Source organism: Dysidea avara, chromosome 8 (assembly GCF_963678975.1).
Source record: "Dysidea avara chromosome 8, odDysAvar1.4, whole genome shotgun sequence".
Taxonomy (NCBI): Eukaryota; Metazoa; Porifera; class Demospongiae; order Dictyoceratida; family Dysideidae; genus Dysidea; species Dysidea avara.
The window spans coordinates 964,441-982,295 of NC_089279.1; the positions used below are offsets into that span (position 1 = coordinate 964,441).

The 17,855-nt window shown below is 38.5% G+C and overlaps 3 protein-coding genes and 1 long non-coding RNA gene across 4 annotated transcripts in view; 2 read left to right on the plus strand and 2 right to left on the minus strand.

Annotated features, from left to right (window-relative positions):
* Positions 1-17,855, minus strand: part of LOC136264689 (alanine aminotransferase 1-like) — a 33,313-nt gene that overhangs the window by 2,917 nt on the left and 12,541 nt on the right. The window contains exons 5-8 of the mRNA XM_066059468.1: positions 11,337-11,444; positions 9,386-9,509; positions 9,264-9,343; positions 234-367 (exon numbers count right to left, since the gene is read on the minus strand). Of these exons, the coding sequence (XP_065915540.1) occupies positions 234-367; positions 9,264-9,343; positions 9,386-9,509; positions 11,337-11,444 (446 nt within the window). The remainder of the gene's footprint in view (positions 1-233; positions 368-9,263; positions 9,344-9,385; positions 9,510-11,336; positions 11,445-17,855) is intronic.
* LOC136264695 (uncharacterized) lies at positions 4,267-5,887 on the plus strand. Its single transcript, XR_010705285.1, has 2 exons — positions 4,267-4,658; positions 5,748-5,887. It is a non-coding gene; the product is annotated as an uncharacterized lncRNA (long non-coding RNA).
* On the minus strand, positions 13,016-16,569 carry LOC136264693 (nuclear respiratory factor 1-like). The gene is made up of 2 exons (XM_066059473.1): positions 13,955-16,569; positions 13,016-13,909 (listed from the first exon to the last, which is right to left on the minus strand). The coding sequence occupies exons 1-2, from the start codon at positions 14,370-14,372 to the stop codon at positions 13,587-13,589; spliced, it is 741 nt and encodes a 246-aa protein (XP_065915545.1). The 5' UTR covers positions 14,373-16,569; the 3' UTR covers positions 13,016-13,586.
* Positions 14,188-16,392, plus strand: LOC136263604 (uncharacterized). Its single transcript, XM_066058229.1, has 3 exons — positions 14,188-14,650; positions 14,699-14,767; positions 15,502-16,392. Exons 1-3 carry the CDS (start codon positions 14,576-14,578, stop codon positions 16,390-16,392), a joined length of 1,035 nt encoding a protein of 344 aa, XP_065914301.1. The 5' UTR covers positions 14,188-14,575.

A 17,855-nucleotide genomic window follows, 5' to 3' on the forward strand; every position in this document is an offset into this window, starting at 1 on the left:
AACAAAAACTTGAAGAACTGCTATTGGAACATAAAAACTGTAATAAAACAATCCCGTGTGTGTGGTAGTACAACCATATTACAAGTAGGTGCAATTGTAGAGAGAAAAAGGACCTCAGAAACTGTCCTTTATTAGAGGGGGCTCTTTGAGAGAGGTCTCCTGTACATGTAACCACAATCCTGGACACAGTGACACAACCACCCACGCACATATCACAACACACAGTCACTCACTCCCCTACATATCCTTTAGATGTAGAGTGGAAGGAGACTAGCTCAACATCATTGTAGCCAGGTCCCATCTCTCTGAGAACTTTCTTAAAAGAGATGAACTCTTGTTTGCCAACATAGACATTCTCCTGGTAGACCTGTGGATAGTAGCAGGTTAGTCTACACATACAAAGAGGAGAAATCTTTATATACTAGTTAAAGTACCGAAATGAGTGCAAGTGCTATTTTTTTCATATTACACAAGTGTGGCAGTGCTGTAACTGGTTTTAAGTGCTTTCTGGTCATCTTTGTTTGGAGCATTCGTTTTGTAGACTTGAACTGTGTCAGTTTTTGTCATCAGACAATCAGTAAGTGTCTATATGGTACAAATTTTAAACAAACAGATAGCATTGTTTTGGCTACTTCTGGCAATTTAAAATGTTACACACATGATCAACAGTGCGATATTATTATCTGTACAGCGGTGCTGCATGGAAATAATAGTACTCTTATTTGTTTGATCTTTGCCCACGCAAGTGCTTAAATTATCATTACCAGTGTACTATAACAATACAACAAAACTCTCACAGGTGAAGGTGTGGGTACACAAGTCCCACCTGGACCTTCACCACTATGTAAGACATGAACTCATGGACAGACTGATGGACACTACACACAGACAGACATGTCTAGAGTGCTAGGATTCCTCAGTGGATAAACAACCCGAAGGAATGATGTAATAATCACTGAGGTGATTATTACATCATTCCTGAGGGGAGTTATCCACTGAAGAATCCTGGGAATTCATGTCTTAGTAACTTAGAGCATAGATACTATACTAATAACACGGGATTGGAAGCTCCGTTTTGCATGCTGGCACTCCTCGTTGTACTGGAAGTAATTAATTTGACGGTTGCATCATGTCATTAGTTATGTTGCTATCTTGGTTGCTATGCTCTATTATTACAGGACGGGATTTGGCAACTGTTCCACGAACTGTAAGTTGGTCCATACAAAACAAAGAACTGTAATTGTTATACTAAGCCACACTCGAATCACTTAGCTTTGCCACAATTCCAGCAATTATCTGGAGGATGCTTAGAAATACCTGAAACAGGTACAGAAACTATGTGACTTCTCGTTTGTTTAACACTAAATATCTTCTGGAAAAAGCATTGAACTGTACCAACGCGCAGCACAAGCCATTTGAAATTGTCTGTACTTTAATACAATTCCATTAGTTTTCACTGTATGTCTTCAAAGACTTGGAAAAGAGTACAAAATACAGTTTTGTAGCGTTCCCCAATTTATGTTGTGCTACAAGACAATTTGAGCTTAATTGCACAGACATACTAGCTCATATATCATCCTATACACTTACCTTGGTTCTTCACTACCCTTAGCTAAGTTGGTATTGAAATAACCAGACTTTTGTAGCCTTCACCAACTGAAAGGCAAGTCCGCGAAACTACGAGGAGTGCTTATTTGGAATGTACACACTATATTGAGTCCACAAATGGAGCTTCCAATCCCGTGTTATTAGTATCTAATCAAAAACAGCCAAGCTGTAAAAAAAGGTGCGGCCCCCAAAAAGGCCATGGTGAAAAAAGATGTGAAATCCAAGGTGGCGGCCAAGAAATGGCTGTGATGGTAGGTTAATGGTTACATTTTAATAACGACAATTCAGGTGAATTTTGTGCCATCTCATCTTTTTTCACCATGGCCTTTTTGGGGGCCGCACCTTTTTTTACAGCTTGGCTGTTTTTGATTAGATATCACTTCTTTTTGTATTTGTATACTGCAAATGGCTGGCTTTGGGGCTTTTTTAACCCATGTGCTTTTTTCTTTACCACAGGAAGAAGAAAAGAACTTAAAGAAGATTTGTAACACTTCAATTATTTTTGATTTTATTAGTAATTATACAAATTATATACATATATTTATTACATGCCCATTATTCCCCACAGGATATTTTTTTGCAGTTGATCTCTCTACTGGGTGACTTGAAATGTAGCTAAACTATATACAGGATGGTTTCTTTGTAGCTGAACTCTCTACAAGGTGACCTCTTCTAGCTGGTCTATCTACAGGGTGATTTGTTTGCAGCTAAACTCTCTACATGGTGGTTTCTTTGTAGCTGAACTCTCTACAAGGTGACTTCGTCTAGCTGAACTCTCTACAGGGTGATTTTTTGTAGCTGAACTCTCTACAGGGTGATTTGTTTGCAGCTGAACTCTCTAAATGATGGTTTCTTTGTAGCTGAAATCTCTACAAGGTGACTTCGTCCAGCTGATTTCTCTACGGGGTGATTTGTTTCTAGCTGAACTCTCTACAGGTGATTTGTTTGCAGCTAAACTCTCTACATGGTGATTTCTTTGTAGCTGAACTCCCTACATGATGGTTTCTTTGTAGCTGAACTCTCTACAAGGTAACTTCTTCTCTACAGGGTGATTTGTTGTAGTTGAATTCTCTACAAGGTGGTTTGTTTGAGGCTGAACTCTCTACATGGCGGTTTCTTTGTAGCTGAACTCTCTACAGAGTGATTTGTTTGCAGCTGAACTCTCTACATGATGGTTTCTTTGTAACTGAACACTCTACAGGGTGACTTCTTCTAGCTGATCTTTCTACAGGGTGAATTGTTTGTAGCTGAACTATCTACAAGTTAACTTCTTCTAGCTGATCTCTCTACAGGGTGATTTGTTTGTAACTGAACTCTCTACATGATGGTTTCTTTGTAGCTGAACTCTCTACAAGGTGACTTCTTCTAGCTGATCCCTCTACAGGGGGATTTATTTGTAGCTGAACTCTCTACAAGTGATTTATTTGCAGCTGAACTCTTTATGTGATGGTTTCTTTGTAGCTTAACCTCTACAAGGTGACCTCTTCTAGCTGATCTCTCTACAGGGTGATTTGTTTCTAGCTGAACTCTCTACAGGTGATTTTTTGCAGCTAAACACTCTACATGGTGGTTTCTTTGTAGCTGAACTCTGTACATGATGGTTTCTTTGTAGCTGAACTCTTTACAAGGTGACTTCTTCTAGCTGATCTTTCTACTGGGTGATTTGTTTGCAGCTGAACTCTCTACATGGTGGTTTCTTTGTTGCTGAACTCTCTACAAGGTGAATTCTTTTAGCTGATCTCTCTACAGGGTAATTTGTTTGTAACTGAACTCTGTACAAGGTGCGTTTTTGTGGGTGATCTCACTGCAGGTTGATTTGTTTGTAGCTGAACTCACTAAAGGGTGATTTGCTTGTAGCTGAACTCCTTACATTGTGTCTAGTTTCTAGCTGATCTCTCTACAGGGTAATTTGTTTGTAGCTGATCTCTCTACAAGTTGATTTGTGTGTAGCTGATCTCTCTGCAGGTTGATTAATTTGTAGCCGATCTCTCTACAATGTAATTTGTTTGTAGCTGAACTGTCTATAAGGTGATTTGTTTGTAGCTGATCTCTCTGCAGGTTGATTTGTTTTAGCTGAACTCTCTACAGGGTGATTTACTTGTAGCTGAACTCCTTACATTGTACCTAGTTTCTAGCTGATCTTTCTACAGGTTGATTTGTTTGTAGCCAATCTCTCTACAGGGTAATTTGTTTGTAGCTGAACTCTGTACAAGGTGCTTTTTTGTAGGTGATCTCACTGCAGGTTGATTTGTTTGTAGCTGAACTCACTAAAGGGTGATTTGATTGTAGCTGAACTGCTTACATTGTGTCTAGTTTTTAGCTGATCTCTCTACAGGGTGATTTGGTTGTAGCTAATCTCTCTACAAGTTGATTTGAGTGTAGCCGATCTCTCTACAGGGTAATTTGTTTGTAGCTGAACTGTCTATAAGGTGATTTGTTTGTAGCTGAACTGTCTATAAGGTGATCATATCAGACAATTCAATGTATTTAAATGTCATTCAGCTACAGTATGAAAATGTACTGTTTGTTCAATTAGAATTTTAAAAATAAAACTGATTCTACAAAAACCTGTTAATTTTAGCAACTTTTATATGCTCAGCTGTATAGCACGTATATCATATAGGGGGTGGGTGGGTGGAAGGGTGCGGAGGGGAGGGGTGGTGGGCCGCCCACGCGCAAGAAGTGGTTGACAGTGAAAAAACAGTCTATAAGTATCATACAACTGTTTAAATATATACGTTCTTTGATATAGTATATGCATTAGTTTGCCAGTGATAGTTATAAACGGCGAAAAGAATGTAATGAATTGCCCGCCCACGCCCAATTTGCGCCTTCGTTAAAATGGCCTTGCTCAAAGACGATTAAATGTCTATGACATAGTTTTCTGTATAAATACTTTGGTTTGTTTATCATGCTGTAATATTGTGCTGCTGTGTTATGCTATAATAATATTAATGCTTATATTATTTAATGATGTTTGTTTCTATTACTTTAGTGCACGGTGGGAGGTGGAAGCGTCCATGATGATGATTGGGCAATGTGCAAATAAGGTGAGCGTATGCTTTGTAAAAAGAAGCCCACGTAGCTGTGCAGGGCTCATCTTCTGTACAGATCAGCTTCTGTATAGTCTTTCATTATTTTATTTTTCCCGAGGGGTAGCCAACGCCCACGCAAAACACAGAAATGGGGTTGTCAATGCCCAAGCAAAGCACCCAACTGGCGTATACGAGACTCCCAATCTTTATGTATTTTTAAAAGCCATTTAGTGATATTGCTAACTAGTAACTACCTGTACAGTTGTTGATCTACATCTTGTTCTAGTTATTCATGATCGATCATTGTCTACTTTGTTAAACTCACTTTCTCCTTTATTTTTACATGATTTAGGATTTAGGATTTGGTTTCTAATATATTTGTGTATTTCTGATTGGATTTCTCACATAGCATACAAGATTCCCAAGGCATTGGCTACCCCTCGCTTTTTACCAATAGCCAGTTCATCTCTAGTTGACAAAGATTGATATTACAAACTAAATTAAATTCTTGATCACAGATACACATTTCCCTTGTTGCTATATGTGGCACACCACAAAATTAACCAATGTAAACAACCATTACCATACCTTGTAGTGTTTTATTTTTATGTGAATATGTAGTGAAGTGTGTGTGTGTAGTGTGTAGTGTGTGTGTGTGTGTGTGTGTGTGTGTGTGTAGTGTGTGTGTGTGTGTGTAGTGTGTGTGTAGTGTGTGTAGTGTGTGTGTGTGTGTGTGTGTGTGTGTGTGTGTGTGTGTAGTGTGTGTGTGTGTGTGTGTGTGTGTGTAGTGTGTGTGTGTGTGTGTGTGTGTGTGTGTGTAGTGTGTGTGTAGTGTGTGTAGTGTGTGTGTGTGTGTGTGTGTGTGTGTGTGTGTAGTGTGTGTGTGTGTGTGTGTGTGTGTGTGTGTGTGTGTGTGTGTGTGTGTAGTGTGTGTAGTGTGTGTGTGTGTGTGTGTGTGTGTGTGTGTGTGTGTGTGTGTGTAGTGTGTGTGTAGTGTGTGTAGTGTGTGTGTGTGTGTGTGTGTGTGTGTGTGTGTGTGTGTAGTGTGTGCGTGATAAAGATTTTTTAAATTCACCAATTTAAATGTGACTGTTTTTTCCACAGGTTTATACGTTGGAGAACTGCAAACAAGTAACTTGAAATTTTTATAATGACCATTTTTCAAAATATTTATTTGATTACATGTACAAAATACAAAGATGTATCACGTGATCTAAAAAAGTTATTAGCATGATGTACAAGGACTATTGACCATTGAAAAGTTGATGAATTAAACATTCAAGAACGTAATACTTCTCTATTGCAACTCGCCCACGCAATATAGCGCGCGCGTCATTAATAATCAGTGCTCAGCCAGGGTATGCGACTATTGGATTGAGATAGTGATTTTTATAAAATTATTTGTACCGTGTAAAACGTTCGTCACGAACGGTATAGCTAGCTGAAGTATTCAAGAAAGGATAGATCTAGCCTGGTATAACCTGGAATCGTTAAAAAGTTTGCGCCTGGATTGTTGAGGTGAGCCAATATTTTCATGGCCAATGGTTCTATGTGTAATGTTAAACCCCCTACTTTGTACCATGAAGAAGGCCGTATTAAGCTGTTACATTTTACGTGAAAGTAGATGTCATGCTGGCCATTCCTGCTAGAACCTGGAAAGGGTTTAAAAGTTATCTGACGCTCCATAACAGAGCCTTGAAAACCTGCTTCCAGTGTAGACGCGTGTATCTTGCCAATAAAATTTTTTTTATTAAAAGTCGCTTAATTGTTGGATATGTTTGTTTGTAGCTGATCTCTCTGCAGGTTGACTTGTAGCTGAACTCCTTACACTGTGTCTAGTTTCTAGCTGATCGCTCTACAGGTTGATTTGTTTGTAGCCGATCTCTCTACAGGGTAATTTATTTGTAGCTGAACTCTCTATAAGGTGATTTGTTTGCAGCTGAACTCTCTACAGGGTGTTTTGCTTGTAACTGAACTCTCTGCAGGGTGATTTGTTTCTAGCTTATCTCTCTACAGGTTGATTTGTGTGTAACTGGTCTCTCTACAAGCTGATTTGTTTGTAGCTGATCTCTCTACAGGTTGATTTGTTTGTTGCTGATCACTCTAAAAGTGTTTTGTTTGTAGCTGACCTCTCTTCAGGGTGATTTGTTTCTCTCTACAGGGTGATTTTTTGTAGCTGACCTCTCTTCAGGGTGATTTGTTTCTAGCAGATTGCTCTACAGGTTGATTTGTTTGTAGATGAACTCTCTACAGGGTAATTTGCTTGTAGCTGAACTCCTTACATTGTGTCTAGTTTGTAGCTGATCTCTCTACAGGGTGATTTGTTTGTAGCTGATCTCTATACAAGTTGATTTGTGTGTAGCTGATCTCTCTGCAAGTTGATTTGTTTGTAGTCGATCTCTCTATAAGGTGATTTGTTTGTAGCTGATCTCTCTGCAGATTGATTTGTTTTAGCTGAACTCTCTACAGGGTGATTTGTTTCTAGCTTATCTCTCTACAGGTTGATTTGTGTGTAACTGATCTCTCTACAAGCTGATTTGTTTGTAGCTGATCTCTCTGCAGGTTGATTTGTTTCTAGATGATCTCTCTACAGGTTGATTTGTTTTAGCTGAACTCTCTACAGAGTGATTGCTTGTAGCTGAACTCCTTACATTGTGTCTAGTTTCTAGTTGATGTCTCTACAGGGTGATTTTTTGTAGCTGAACTCTCTACAGGGTGATTTGTTTCTAGCTTATCTCTCTACAGGTAGATTTGTGTTGATTTGTTCATTGCTGATCGCTCTAAAGGTTGATTTGTTGTAGCTGAACACTCTGCAAAGTGTTTTATTTGTAGCTGATCTCTCTACAGGGTAATTTGTTTGTAGCTGAACTCTCTCCACAGTGACTTGTGTGTAGCTGAATTCTGTGTAGCTGAATTCTCTAGAGAGTGACTTAATTGTAGCTGAATTCTCTACAGGGTGCATGACTTGTTAATAGCTGAACTTTCTTCAGTGTGACTTGTAATGTTCTGAATCTCTATAGTGATATATTTGCTTAACTCTCCACATGTGACTTGCTTCTTGCTGAACTGTCTATAAGATTAACTGTTTGCAGCTGAATTCCCTACAGAATAACTTGTGATGTAATAAAATTCTATAATGGAGTAAATAAATTAGCCGAATGCTCTATTAGGGTGACTGTTCTATTAGAGTATCTCGATCTCGCATTTGCTACACGGAGTTGGCTTTAGAATCATAACTCAGTGGTTTGTAATCCAATTCTTCTGTACTACTGCAAGGACTTTCTATGAAGATTATTCCAGCTATACACCGATTTTCAGCTCATTGCTCTAAGCGGTTTGCCTAGTAGGCGTGAAAACTAATACTTTTTTATTCGCAAAAATCGATCGCGTAATTGTGACACAGGTTGGGTTTTGTGTCATATCTCCGTAGTCTTTATCTCGATTCCTTTCAAACCACCAAAAGGCACTCCTACGATGGTTACTCCATCTACATAGCAATTTTCAACTCATTCCATGAAGCGGTTTACCCTGTAGGCGTGACAACAAATCGATCTTGTTTTACGCGAATAATCAGTCATAACTCCTGAACCATTCATCGGATTTGTACCACATTTGATGCTAGCATTCGCCGTTGGACTCCCTTTCTGTGTGCAAAATTTCATGGCGATCGGAGTACGCGTTTGCTTGTTATAGCAATTTTTGCAAGTGTGCGAAAAGAAGAAAAGAAAAACGAAGAAAAAAAAAACGAAACTTTGGCAGCTCGTATCTCGGAAATGGCAGGAGCGATTTCCTTCAAATTTGGAATGTAGACTCCCCTGGCTGGCGGGCAACTGTGTAGCAAATTTGGTTCCAATCGGATAAGTGATCACTGAGATACAAAGGTGTGAAAATGACGTTTTCGTTCTTCCTGTCAATATACTCACGGGAGTGGCGCGCCGGCTTCTTGGGCCGCACGACACACTACCGTGTGTCTTGATAGTATCTATGCTTTGAGACAATGGCCCATGTAACTGGAATTCTATTAGTAACCCACAAAGTATGCAACTTGTTTGTCAAAATTTGTGGCTATAGGTAATTACCAAGAGTTCATAATATTTATACTGAGGAGAGTATCCTACTCTCATATACTCCTGTAGAAGGGCATATCATGAAGTTATGACGTAACACTTCTGAGTTTGCCCGTTTTTCTTTGTATAATTAATGATGTCATTAGTTGAACATGGTATCGATTGAATGTGTGCCTAACAACGTTGCTAGCAACCAACTTAACTCCAGCTCTAAGTGTTTCTCACCGAACTACAATCGTTCCTTCATGGTGCTTCTTGCTAGGCCATTCGTAAATACGGCTATCCTGAGTGTCGCGAGTGTGAAATGATGCTAACGATTCTTGCACTTTTATGGCTGCTCATACGTCACAAACCACAACATCTTGTTGTTACATCATAACTTCACAATACACCCTTCTACAGGGGTATATGAGAGTAGGACACTCTCCTCAGTATATATATTATGAACTCTTGGTAATTACCCAGTAAGACACCTGTGTACAGGTCCCTTACCAGAATTAAAAAAGTTGAATACTTTGCAAACATCAAAGCATTCTCTGAATGCCATCCTTACCTCATCTACTAGTAGTAATAGTTTGTGTTGATGACAGAAGTCTACAATATCAACCATGTTAGTTTTAGACAGTTGCTGGCCTATACACAGATGGTCACCATTACCTCATCACCATAGCTAACCTGTAGGATTACCAGGGTTGATAACCACTAGTAGTCTTGGTTTACACCGTGCTGATTCCACTGCCATCTGTAGGTCAGTCATGTTTAGTTCCCAGTCCTTCTCTTCATCCAGGTAGTATGGGATCTGTGGCAGTAATATCGCCATGACTACCAGGTCAACAAGTGTGCATGGAGTTTAAAATTAGGGTGGAAAATTTGTATTTACTTTATACAGTAGAGCTTCTCTGTAATGGACAATTTTGGGAGCCTGTATTCTGCGGAATACGGAATAATGGAATAAGCGAAAATCACATTCTAAATATTTTGTTATTGTTTATAGCCTCTATAACGTTTTAATATACATTCCTCACCTCGTAGAGAACACAATCAAGCGACGGCACTGATCCTCAGGGCGATCTTTAAACAGGATATGTACAAAGATATTCACTCTAGAACAATCTAACTAAGCTAAACTACCATCAAATACACTTCACTACACAATCGCTAGAAAACTAGAAGTTCATTGTGCTATACTTACTCATACCAGCTGTCACACACGAGTAAATACCAGAATTTATTAGAGTTATATACGAAGTGTTAGAGCCGAGGTTGGAGCTCTGTTATTATTATTACTATGTAAACCTCATGTAGAGTATACAACACACAAATGAGTGCTATAAGAAATAGTGTGCTAGTTTATCTTTAAATTCATCTAAATTGTTGATCATCACCAGTGACTCGGGGAGATTATTCCACATCTTGGTAGTTGAGGGTAGGTAGGAGTGTGCAAAGGTTTCAGTTCTGATGGAAGAGACGGTATAGCGGCAAGAGTGACCTCGTGTGACTGAATCCAATGTTGTTGGAGCTGAAAGCAGTATTATTCTCCGAATTTATTTGAAACACTTTAGGAAATGGTAACAGAGTTATAAGAAAGGTCAGATTATTCCATGCATGCAGGGTAGCTACCTAGGGGGTGGATTGTTTTGTCCTAAACTATTCAGCCAGTTAGCTAGCTAGCTGCTCTTTTGTGACAGCTGGTATGAGTAAGTATAGCATAAAGAACTTCTAGTTTTCTAGCGATTGTGTAGTGAAGTGTATTTGATGGTAGTTTAGCTTAGTCAGATTGTTCTAGAGTGAATATCTTTGTACATATCCGATTTAAAGATCGCCCCAAGGATCGGTGCCATCGTGATTGTGTTCTCTACGAGGTGAGGAATGTATATTAAAGTGTTATAGAGGTTATAAACAATAACAAAATATTTAGAATGTGATTTTCGCTTGTTCCGTAATTCTGCTATTCCGTATTCCACGGAATACAAGCTCCCGACAATTTCTCCATTTTTACTTTATAAGAAGGGCCAAGGCTATTGACACCAATCGTCACTATCAATAAGTGCCATCTAAAGCTGTTGACACTGGCCAGCAAAAACTTAAGACAATAAAACACAGAAAAAATGAAGCAAAAATTATACTACTGACCCTACCTATGCTCTGGTCCACCATGCCAACCCATTACTGCCAGCTACCAATATCTCTTTTGTCTACCTGATAGAGTTGAAAAGGATGCTATATATCATAAGACCAGTGAAGAAACCAAGGCTGAACCCAACCATAACACTGACACTAAACTTTGCCTATTAAGCATAATGATGTCTCTCACTGTCTGTATGAAGGTAAGTTTCTGCTGAGTTTGAGGTGAGCTAGAAGTAAAGTGACCATCCCAGTCAACCCTAGCTCGCTTCAAACTCACCAAAAACTTCTTACAACAAGATATTTGAGTTGCTTGGTCGGTGTCAGTAGCTTTTAGTGGCACTTATTGACACCAGTGATTGGTGTCAGTTGCCACTGTCCTCAGAGATAAAAATGTATGGAACAGTACTTGAAATATTCATCCTTAATTTAATTAAGTCCTTACAACAGAACGTTTGTTACCAGTGAACAGTGAACTCAGCTAGTAGAGCATATACCTTACCATTTTAACTCCTAACTCCGAGAAGCAGGCAGTATATAGTGGGTACTGGGGTACTGGTGACATGAAGGCTACTCTGTAGTCATCAGGTGCACATAGTGTCAGCAGGGACTAGAGGAAGGGAAATATAACACTGAAATATTACACATTAATTAACAAAGTAATTTGGTCGATCATGGTGATACCAAATATTTTAGGTTTTCCAACCTAAAGTTCTTTTACACTATATAACACTATACAAACATAATCTAATCTCCCCTTGACACTGGCTGTGTGTACACTTTCATTGTCTCTATGGTGACTGGTAATTGATAGAGTACTACATTTAATTGAGGGAATCACCCATCTCAGTATGCTCACGTTGAGTTGAATCCTCAAAAACATTTAATAACTCATGGATGCAGTTTCACATGATCTTGAAATTTGGCTCATTTGTCATATATGTTCCGTTCCAAAAATGGATGGAAATGGTGGACCTATTATCATCCACTTTTGGAAGGTTTTTAATATTACTCCAAAAGTGGATTGAAATGACGCATTCCCCTATATAGTGACCAAAATGAGTAATAATGATCCATATTTGGATTGTTTTAACCTTCCACTTTTGGATGATTATTCTATCATAAAACAATCATCCATATCTGGATTGTTCTAGCCTTCCACTTTTGGATGATTCTTTTCTCTTAAAACAATCATCTATAACTGGATGGTTTCAGTCTTCCAATTTTGGATGATTCTTTCATCATAAAACAATCATCCATATCTGGATTGTTTTAGCCTTCCACTTTTGGATGATTCTTTCATCATAAAACAATCATCCACATCTGGATTGTTTTAGCCTTCCACTTTTGGATGATTCTTTTCTCGTAAATCAATCATCCATACCTGGATGATTTTAGTCTTCCTGTTTTGGATGATTCTTTCATCGTAGAACAATCATCCATACCTGGATTGTTCTAGTCCCCCCTTCCCCTTATCAACCCAAAAGTAGACATACAGAGGTCACCAAAACTTTTCTTCAAAATTTGTCTTATACTCATGCTTCGCATGAAAAGGTAGCTTCACAAAAGACTCTAAATGCTGCTGATACTATCATTTTCTAGCTTCACAAACAAGAAAAACATTTAATTTAGTGGGGATAAAAGTTTAAACAAGTAGAATAGGGATTGGACATATGATTTAAAAAAAAACAGAGTAATCAAGAAGTACTCATATAGTACAGTAGTACTATAGGGATCATGAAGGCTAGGGATTTCTTGCCCCAAAATATCACCCAAAACCCTTAATATTTAGTTTCTGACATCTAGGCAGTATTGGTTAGGCATAGGCAAGCTCAAAAATGTCTTCAGATCGCCAAAAATCCCTTCCACTGAATTGATATTAAATTTTAAAAGTTTCTTATTTAACACAATTTTCTACTGACTGACTGACTTACTAATGCGTTCAGACAAGCGTAACTCAACAATGGCTACAGCTACAGGCTTGATTTCTTCACTGTTTAACGTTGCTTATTTGAGCAAGAAAAGCCAGCTGTATAGTGACAGCCCATTCATTGACTATAGTGCAGTATCTGTTTTTATGGGGAAACAAATGCCCAACTGTTTTAGTGGTGTTATGGGCTGTTGTGCTTGCAGCCTCTTTCCACAAGGCAGTCCTCTGATTGCTGTTTGTACTTACACAAGACTCAAATGCCTTAGTGCACAGCCATTGCAGTGCTGCGATGCCAAGAACAACTTACAGTTCTGTTTTACTATGTATTAAAGCTGTGCTATACCTAATCTCTCCTAAAGTTTAATCATCAACTATTCATACAGCTAAGAGTGTATGTAGATGGCAGTTTTCTCATACTGCAGTTCTCTGCCAAGATTTGCAATGGGCAGAAGGCTCCCTGAAGGCCTTTGATTTGCAAAGACAGAACAAATATGACCTCAGAATGTGTAACAACCAAAATATGTCAGTCCAGTCCAGTGATTAGTAATATCCCTCCATAGTAGAACCTGTTGTGAATACATGATATAACATGCCTAGCTACTGACAGATTTGCTTTGTACTTGGTAAGATGGAGCTAGTCCTTAAAGGAATCTCGTTGTGAGTGATCTTGACATGTATTGCTACGGTGCAAGCCCTTTGTCTATTGCTAGCGCATAATGTACCGCAGCTTTTATGTTATATACTAGAATTATAATTAATTTAAAGATGCATATGCAGCTATTTGAAATAAAGAGGTTAGACTACAAAGTAAGTATTTTACTTTTACTCCAATCTTTGTGGTTGGTGTCTTTGCCTTTTAGGTTTTCTAACAGCCAAAGGTGTGAAATCCGGTCTTTTTCTCTGTCTGGTTTTATTATTACCAATTTGTTGACCTCCAGATTCATCATCTTCATCTTGGGGATCTCTAAATTCATCGTCTTCTATTTGAGGACCTCTAGATCCATCATCTTCAATTTGGAGATCACGAGGAACAGGAACACGTTCACGTGTATCCTCTGCATCTGGCTGAATGTATGTACGAACATCCAGTCCATGATGAGTATAGCATGCTGTGATTATTTCTCGTAGAGCAATGCTCCAATTCCCTATGTTGATACACATCAAAAACTTTTTTCATTGTGGTAACTAACCTTCAAACTCTGGAGCAGGCTGTGTCACATTGACAAATGGCACAGTATCTGGCCACCATTCTGGCTTGTCAGAATTCCATGAAAGTTTGAGATCTTTCATTATGCCCTGAATTAAAGCTTTCATTGTAATTCCATTTAGGCTATATAATGAATCTGGCAAAGGGGGTAACAAAACTTTACTAGAGCTCTCCATCTCCTCCTTTTGCCAATCTGGATCTAAGAGTATCTCATCCTTGTACTTCTGCACCACTTTGGAAATTCTTTCATTTCCAAAAACATAGAGACCATTGGTCTTTGTGGTAGAATATGCGACAGCAACAGCCACTCCCAAACCTTTCAATTCCTGGCATTTCTTAGAAATCACATCCAACTTTCTCTTGATATCCCTGGCATTGTTATTTACTACTTTTGAAGTCATCTTCAGATCCAAGCTTTACTGTTACTAAATGACTGATAAAAATCTGACTTCAGATTTTAAGGGTTTGAGGTTGCTGAAACAGCAAAAATCACACTTCTTTGAAGTCTTTGACACAAACAAACCTTTGAATTAAAACTGTCTACTCAGCTGCACAGACCAGTATTCTGCTATGTGGACATTAGTTTTTGGTGCATGTAGTTGAAATGGCAGCAGCAACAAAGGGAATCCAAGTTAAAGTGAAGCAGAGAAAAGGGAATCTGCTAAGTACTAAAAGACAGGTTAGTTATAGTAGTCTTAAGAGTTTAAGCATGATCTCTTTCTTATAGTCAACCAGATTAGCAAAGTCACAAGAAAATGGTGATGATGGCTTGTCCCTACAACTAGATCATAAGAAGGTAACAATAATTGCACAAGGGTTCTGAATTAAGGATTAAATGTACACTAGCATCTTTGGGTGTGTATGCAACCTTACTACCGCTTGATCCTTTAAACTTCCTTCTATAACATTATGGTAATTGTGTGGAGGCATTCAGTAGTTATCACTAGCATTCAGATTACTCTTTGCAGGAGCATTCACAACGGTGTTTCAATTTTTTTTTAGAACCAAGACTTGACCTTAACACACCCAGAACCTACTAGGTTCTCGAAAGGTAGATTCTACTGATTCAAAAGTGGTCAAATAAGTGACTTTGGTTGGGTGGTTACGTAGCGAAATTGAGAAACTTTCTGCTTAAAATATTTTATTTAGTCTTAAAAGTTGTAGAAAAGGTCCTGGAGGCTTTTATAAGTAACCCGAAGTCTGGAGTGCTGTTTTTTAAAAGGGTTTTATCAGTCCCCAGATCAATGAGGGCTTCAAATAATAATTAAATTACCAGTACAGCCACACTAAGTAAAGTTCACCTTTTGGCAAGTTAAAAACAACATTACTGGTTATAAAGAACTGTTGATAGGTGTTAAATAAGTTGAAGCCTTTGCACACTATATAGTTATTGATAGTTCTACACAGTGTGTTTGCTGAGTTTGACACAGTCTGTCTTGTTAATACTACTATCATCAGTACCTGTCCTACATGCAGGACAACTAAGAGAGGGGTCTTCCTACTAAAATTTAATTTGATTTTTCTATATAGGTTGGTGAATTTCCACTACAATCTGCCTTTGTCAGAAGCCTAAAAAGTTCAGGCCGATATTATGAGTTGTCAAATAGTCAAAGATATGTCATTGCTGATTGCGATAGTTCAGGAAATCTCAAGTCAGGCTATTGTTTAGTTCAAAAGCTGTACCTTTCTCAATCTATTGTGATACTGTTGTGTTCGTGTGATTCCTCAAAGTTTCAAAAGGAGAGATGCAATTCATACTGCCATGGTGATTTTTCTGATTGCAACCTACGTGTAAGGGCCTCTGAAGAAAAAAAGAGCTACTGTGTACATGCTTTGGCAACAGAACAATTGTTTGAGTCAGCTAGTGAAATATGTCACCAGCAAGATAGTGATGAATCTGTTGATATTATATGTACTGATCCTCTGTTAGTAGCTGTGTATGATGGCAGTGAATGTGGCTTAATATGCTCCAGGCAAAGCACAAGACTCTATTGTGATTTGTGCCATGATCACTGTCAACACGTAACACAGTTCCTCAATTGGTGCGAGGTAAATGACATATACATTGACCAAGATGCTGAATCCATTGAGGAGCAACAATTTACATGCTTATCATCACAGCTAATCCCATACCCACTGCCAACTGAACTTCAAAGTATTCATGACGCACATGAGTGTGGTGAGTGGAAATTTCCTAAAGAGTTAGTTCCTAATTATAATGAAACACTGAAATGTGAGCATGGCCATAAGTTTAGTTCTGATGACCCAGTGCTTAATTCTTGGATATCTACCAAAGACGTGATTATTCATAAAGAGTCTGTGTCAATACATGATAGTCAAAAAGACACTGCTTTTACAGACCAACAATGGGGGATTGCAATTGTAAACAGGAATATGACGGTCGTGATCACTTGCTATTAAATTTAGATGGTAAGCATCTGTTTTACTATGGGCTGTTGTTTACATATTTACACATCATGTTAGAAGGAAAAAATCCGTTGATAGCTTTTCACAGATCCATGCAACAAACTTTTTCAGTCTTAAGCAAGTCACGCCCAGTGGGAATCAAACATCTTCGTCAGGCATGGAACTGCTTTGCCAGATTGCTAGATATTAATTATCAAGAATGCTTTCTTTGTCCCCAATGTGAACATACACCTAAAACCATTGTGTATGATGGCACCCTCATTGGTTTTCGCAAAGACTTTCTGAGTAGGCTTTCTGTGCAGGAAACTAAATCCACTGACAGTATTCAGTGTGTGACAGTTAGACATTCAGAAAGAGTGTTACTGAAAACGGTAAAGTCACGAGAATTACTATTACAGTACTCGGGTTATACAAAGGACAGAAAGTGTGTGAAATCTCCCAAGCATCTTACTCTACCACAGTTTAACTCGATGATGAAATTGATGAGAGCCGAAGGGGCTAGTGCGCTTGCCGGTGTCATTGATCAACTCTATAAAGAAACTGGAACAACAGTAGCACCTCATGCTTACAGAGAATTTTTTTCTGAGTTGGCTCGCAACACGGCCATATGTGGCATGATTCAGATAGCAGGCAAGGCTGATGTCATTGAAGTAATTGATAAGGTGATTTCAGGAATTGACGTTAGACAGGCAGGTCAAAAAAAAGAGTTTGCACTTTTGCAAAAGAGTGCACCTGTTATCGCAGTTTTCCTGAATAAGCTAACGTTGGCAGAGCCCATCCCTTTAAGTGTATGTAATCTTTTCAAGCTGTTAAGAGATTTGTGCTTAGCACCATACAATGTTTCAGCACCTAATAATTTTTTGTCTCCACCGGATGAAGACTACTTTTCTTGTTTTCCCAGCCTACCACTGGTGCGAAGGGTACGAAATTATGCAGCAGACTTGAAATTACACAAGGAAGATCGAGACTCCTGCAGAAAGTTTTCCTCAAGTCATCCTGTCTTAACACCAGGAATCTTTACACTCTTTTGTAGCCATGGTGTATGTTATGGTTTTCAAATATTAAAACAGCATGAGTCTCCACGTCATCCATTTGAGTTAATATTAACAAGATTTCACAGCATGCCCGAGTACATAATTTACGACAACAGTTGTAAGCTTCATCAATACGTGCTGAACCGTGAGCCAGTGATGTTTCAAAACACTACATTTTTGGTGGATAGATTTCATTGGAGAGGACACACCGGCTGTTCAAGTGGATATAACATGGACATTTATCAGCAAGAGTATCTAGCATCCCTTAATTCCCAAATCAATGAACAAGCAAATGCTGGATTGCAAAAGATCAAAGGCCACATTGCATATATGAAGGCTCCAAATTTCAAATTTCATATCAAACTGTTTTTGGCATGCAAGAATTTAAAGATTTGTAGGAAATTTCAGTAATTGTATAAGTGT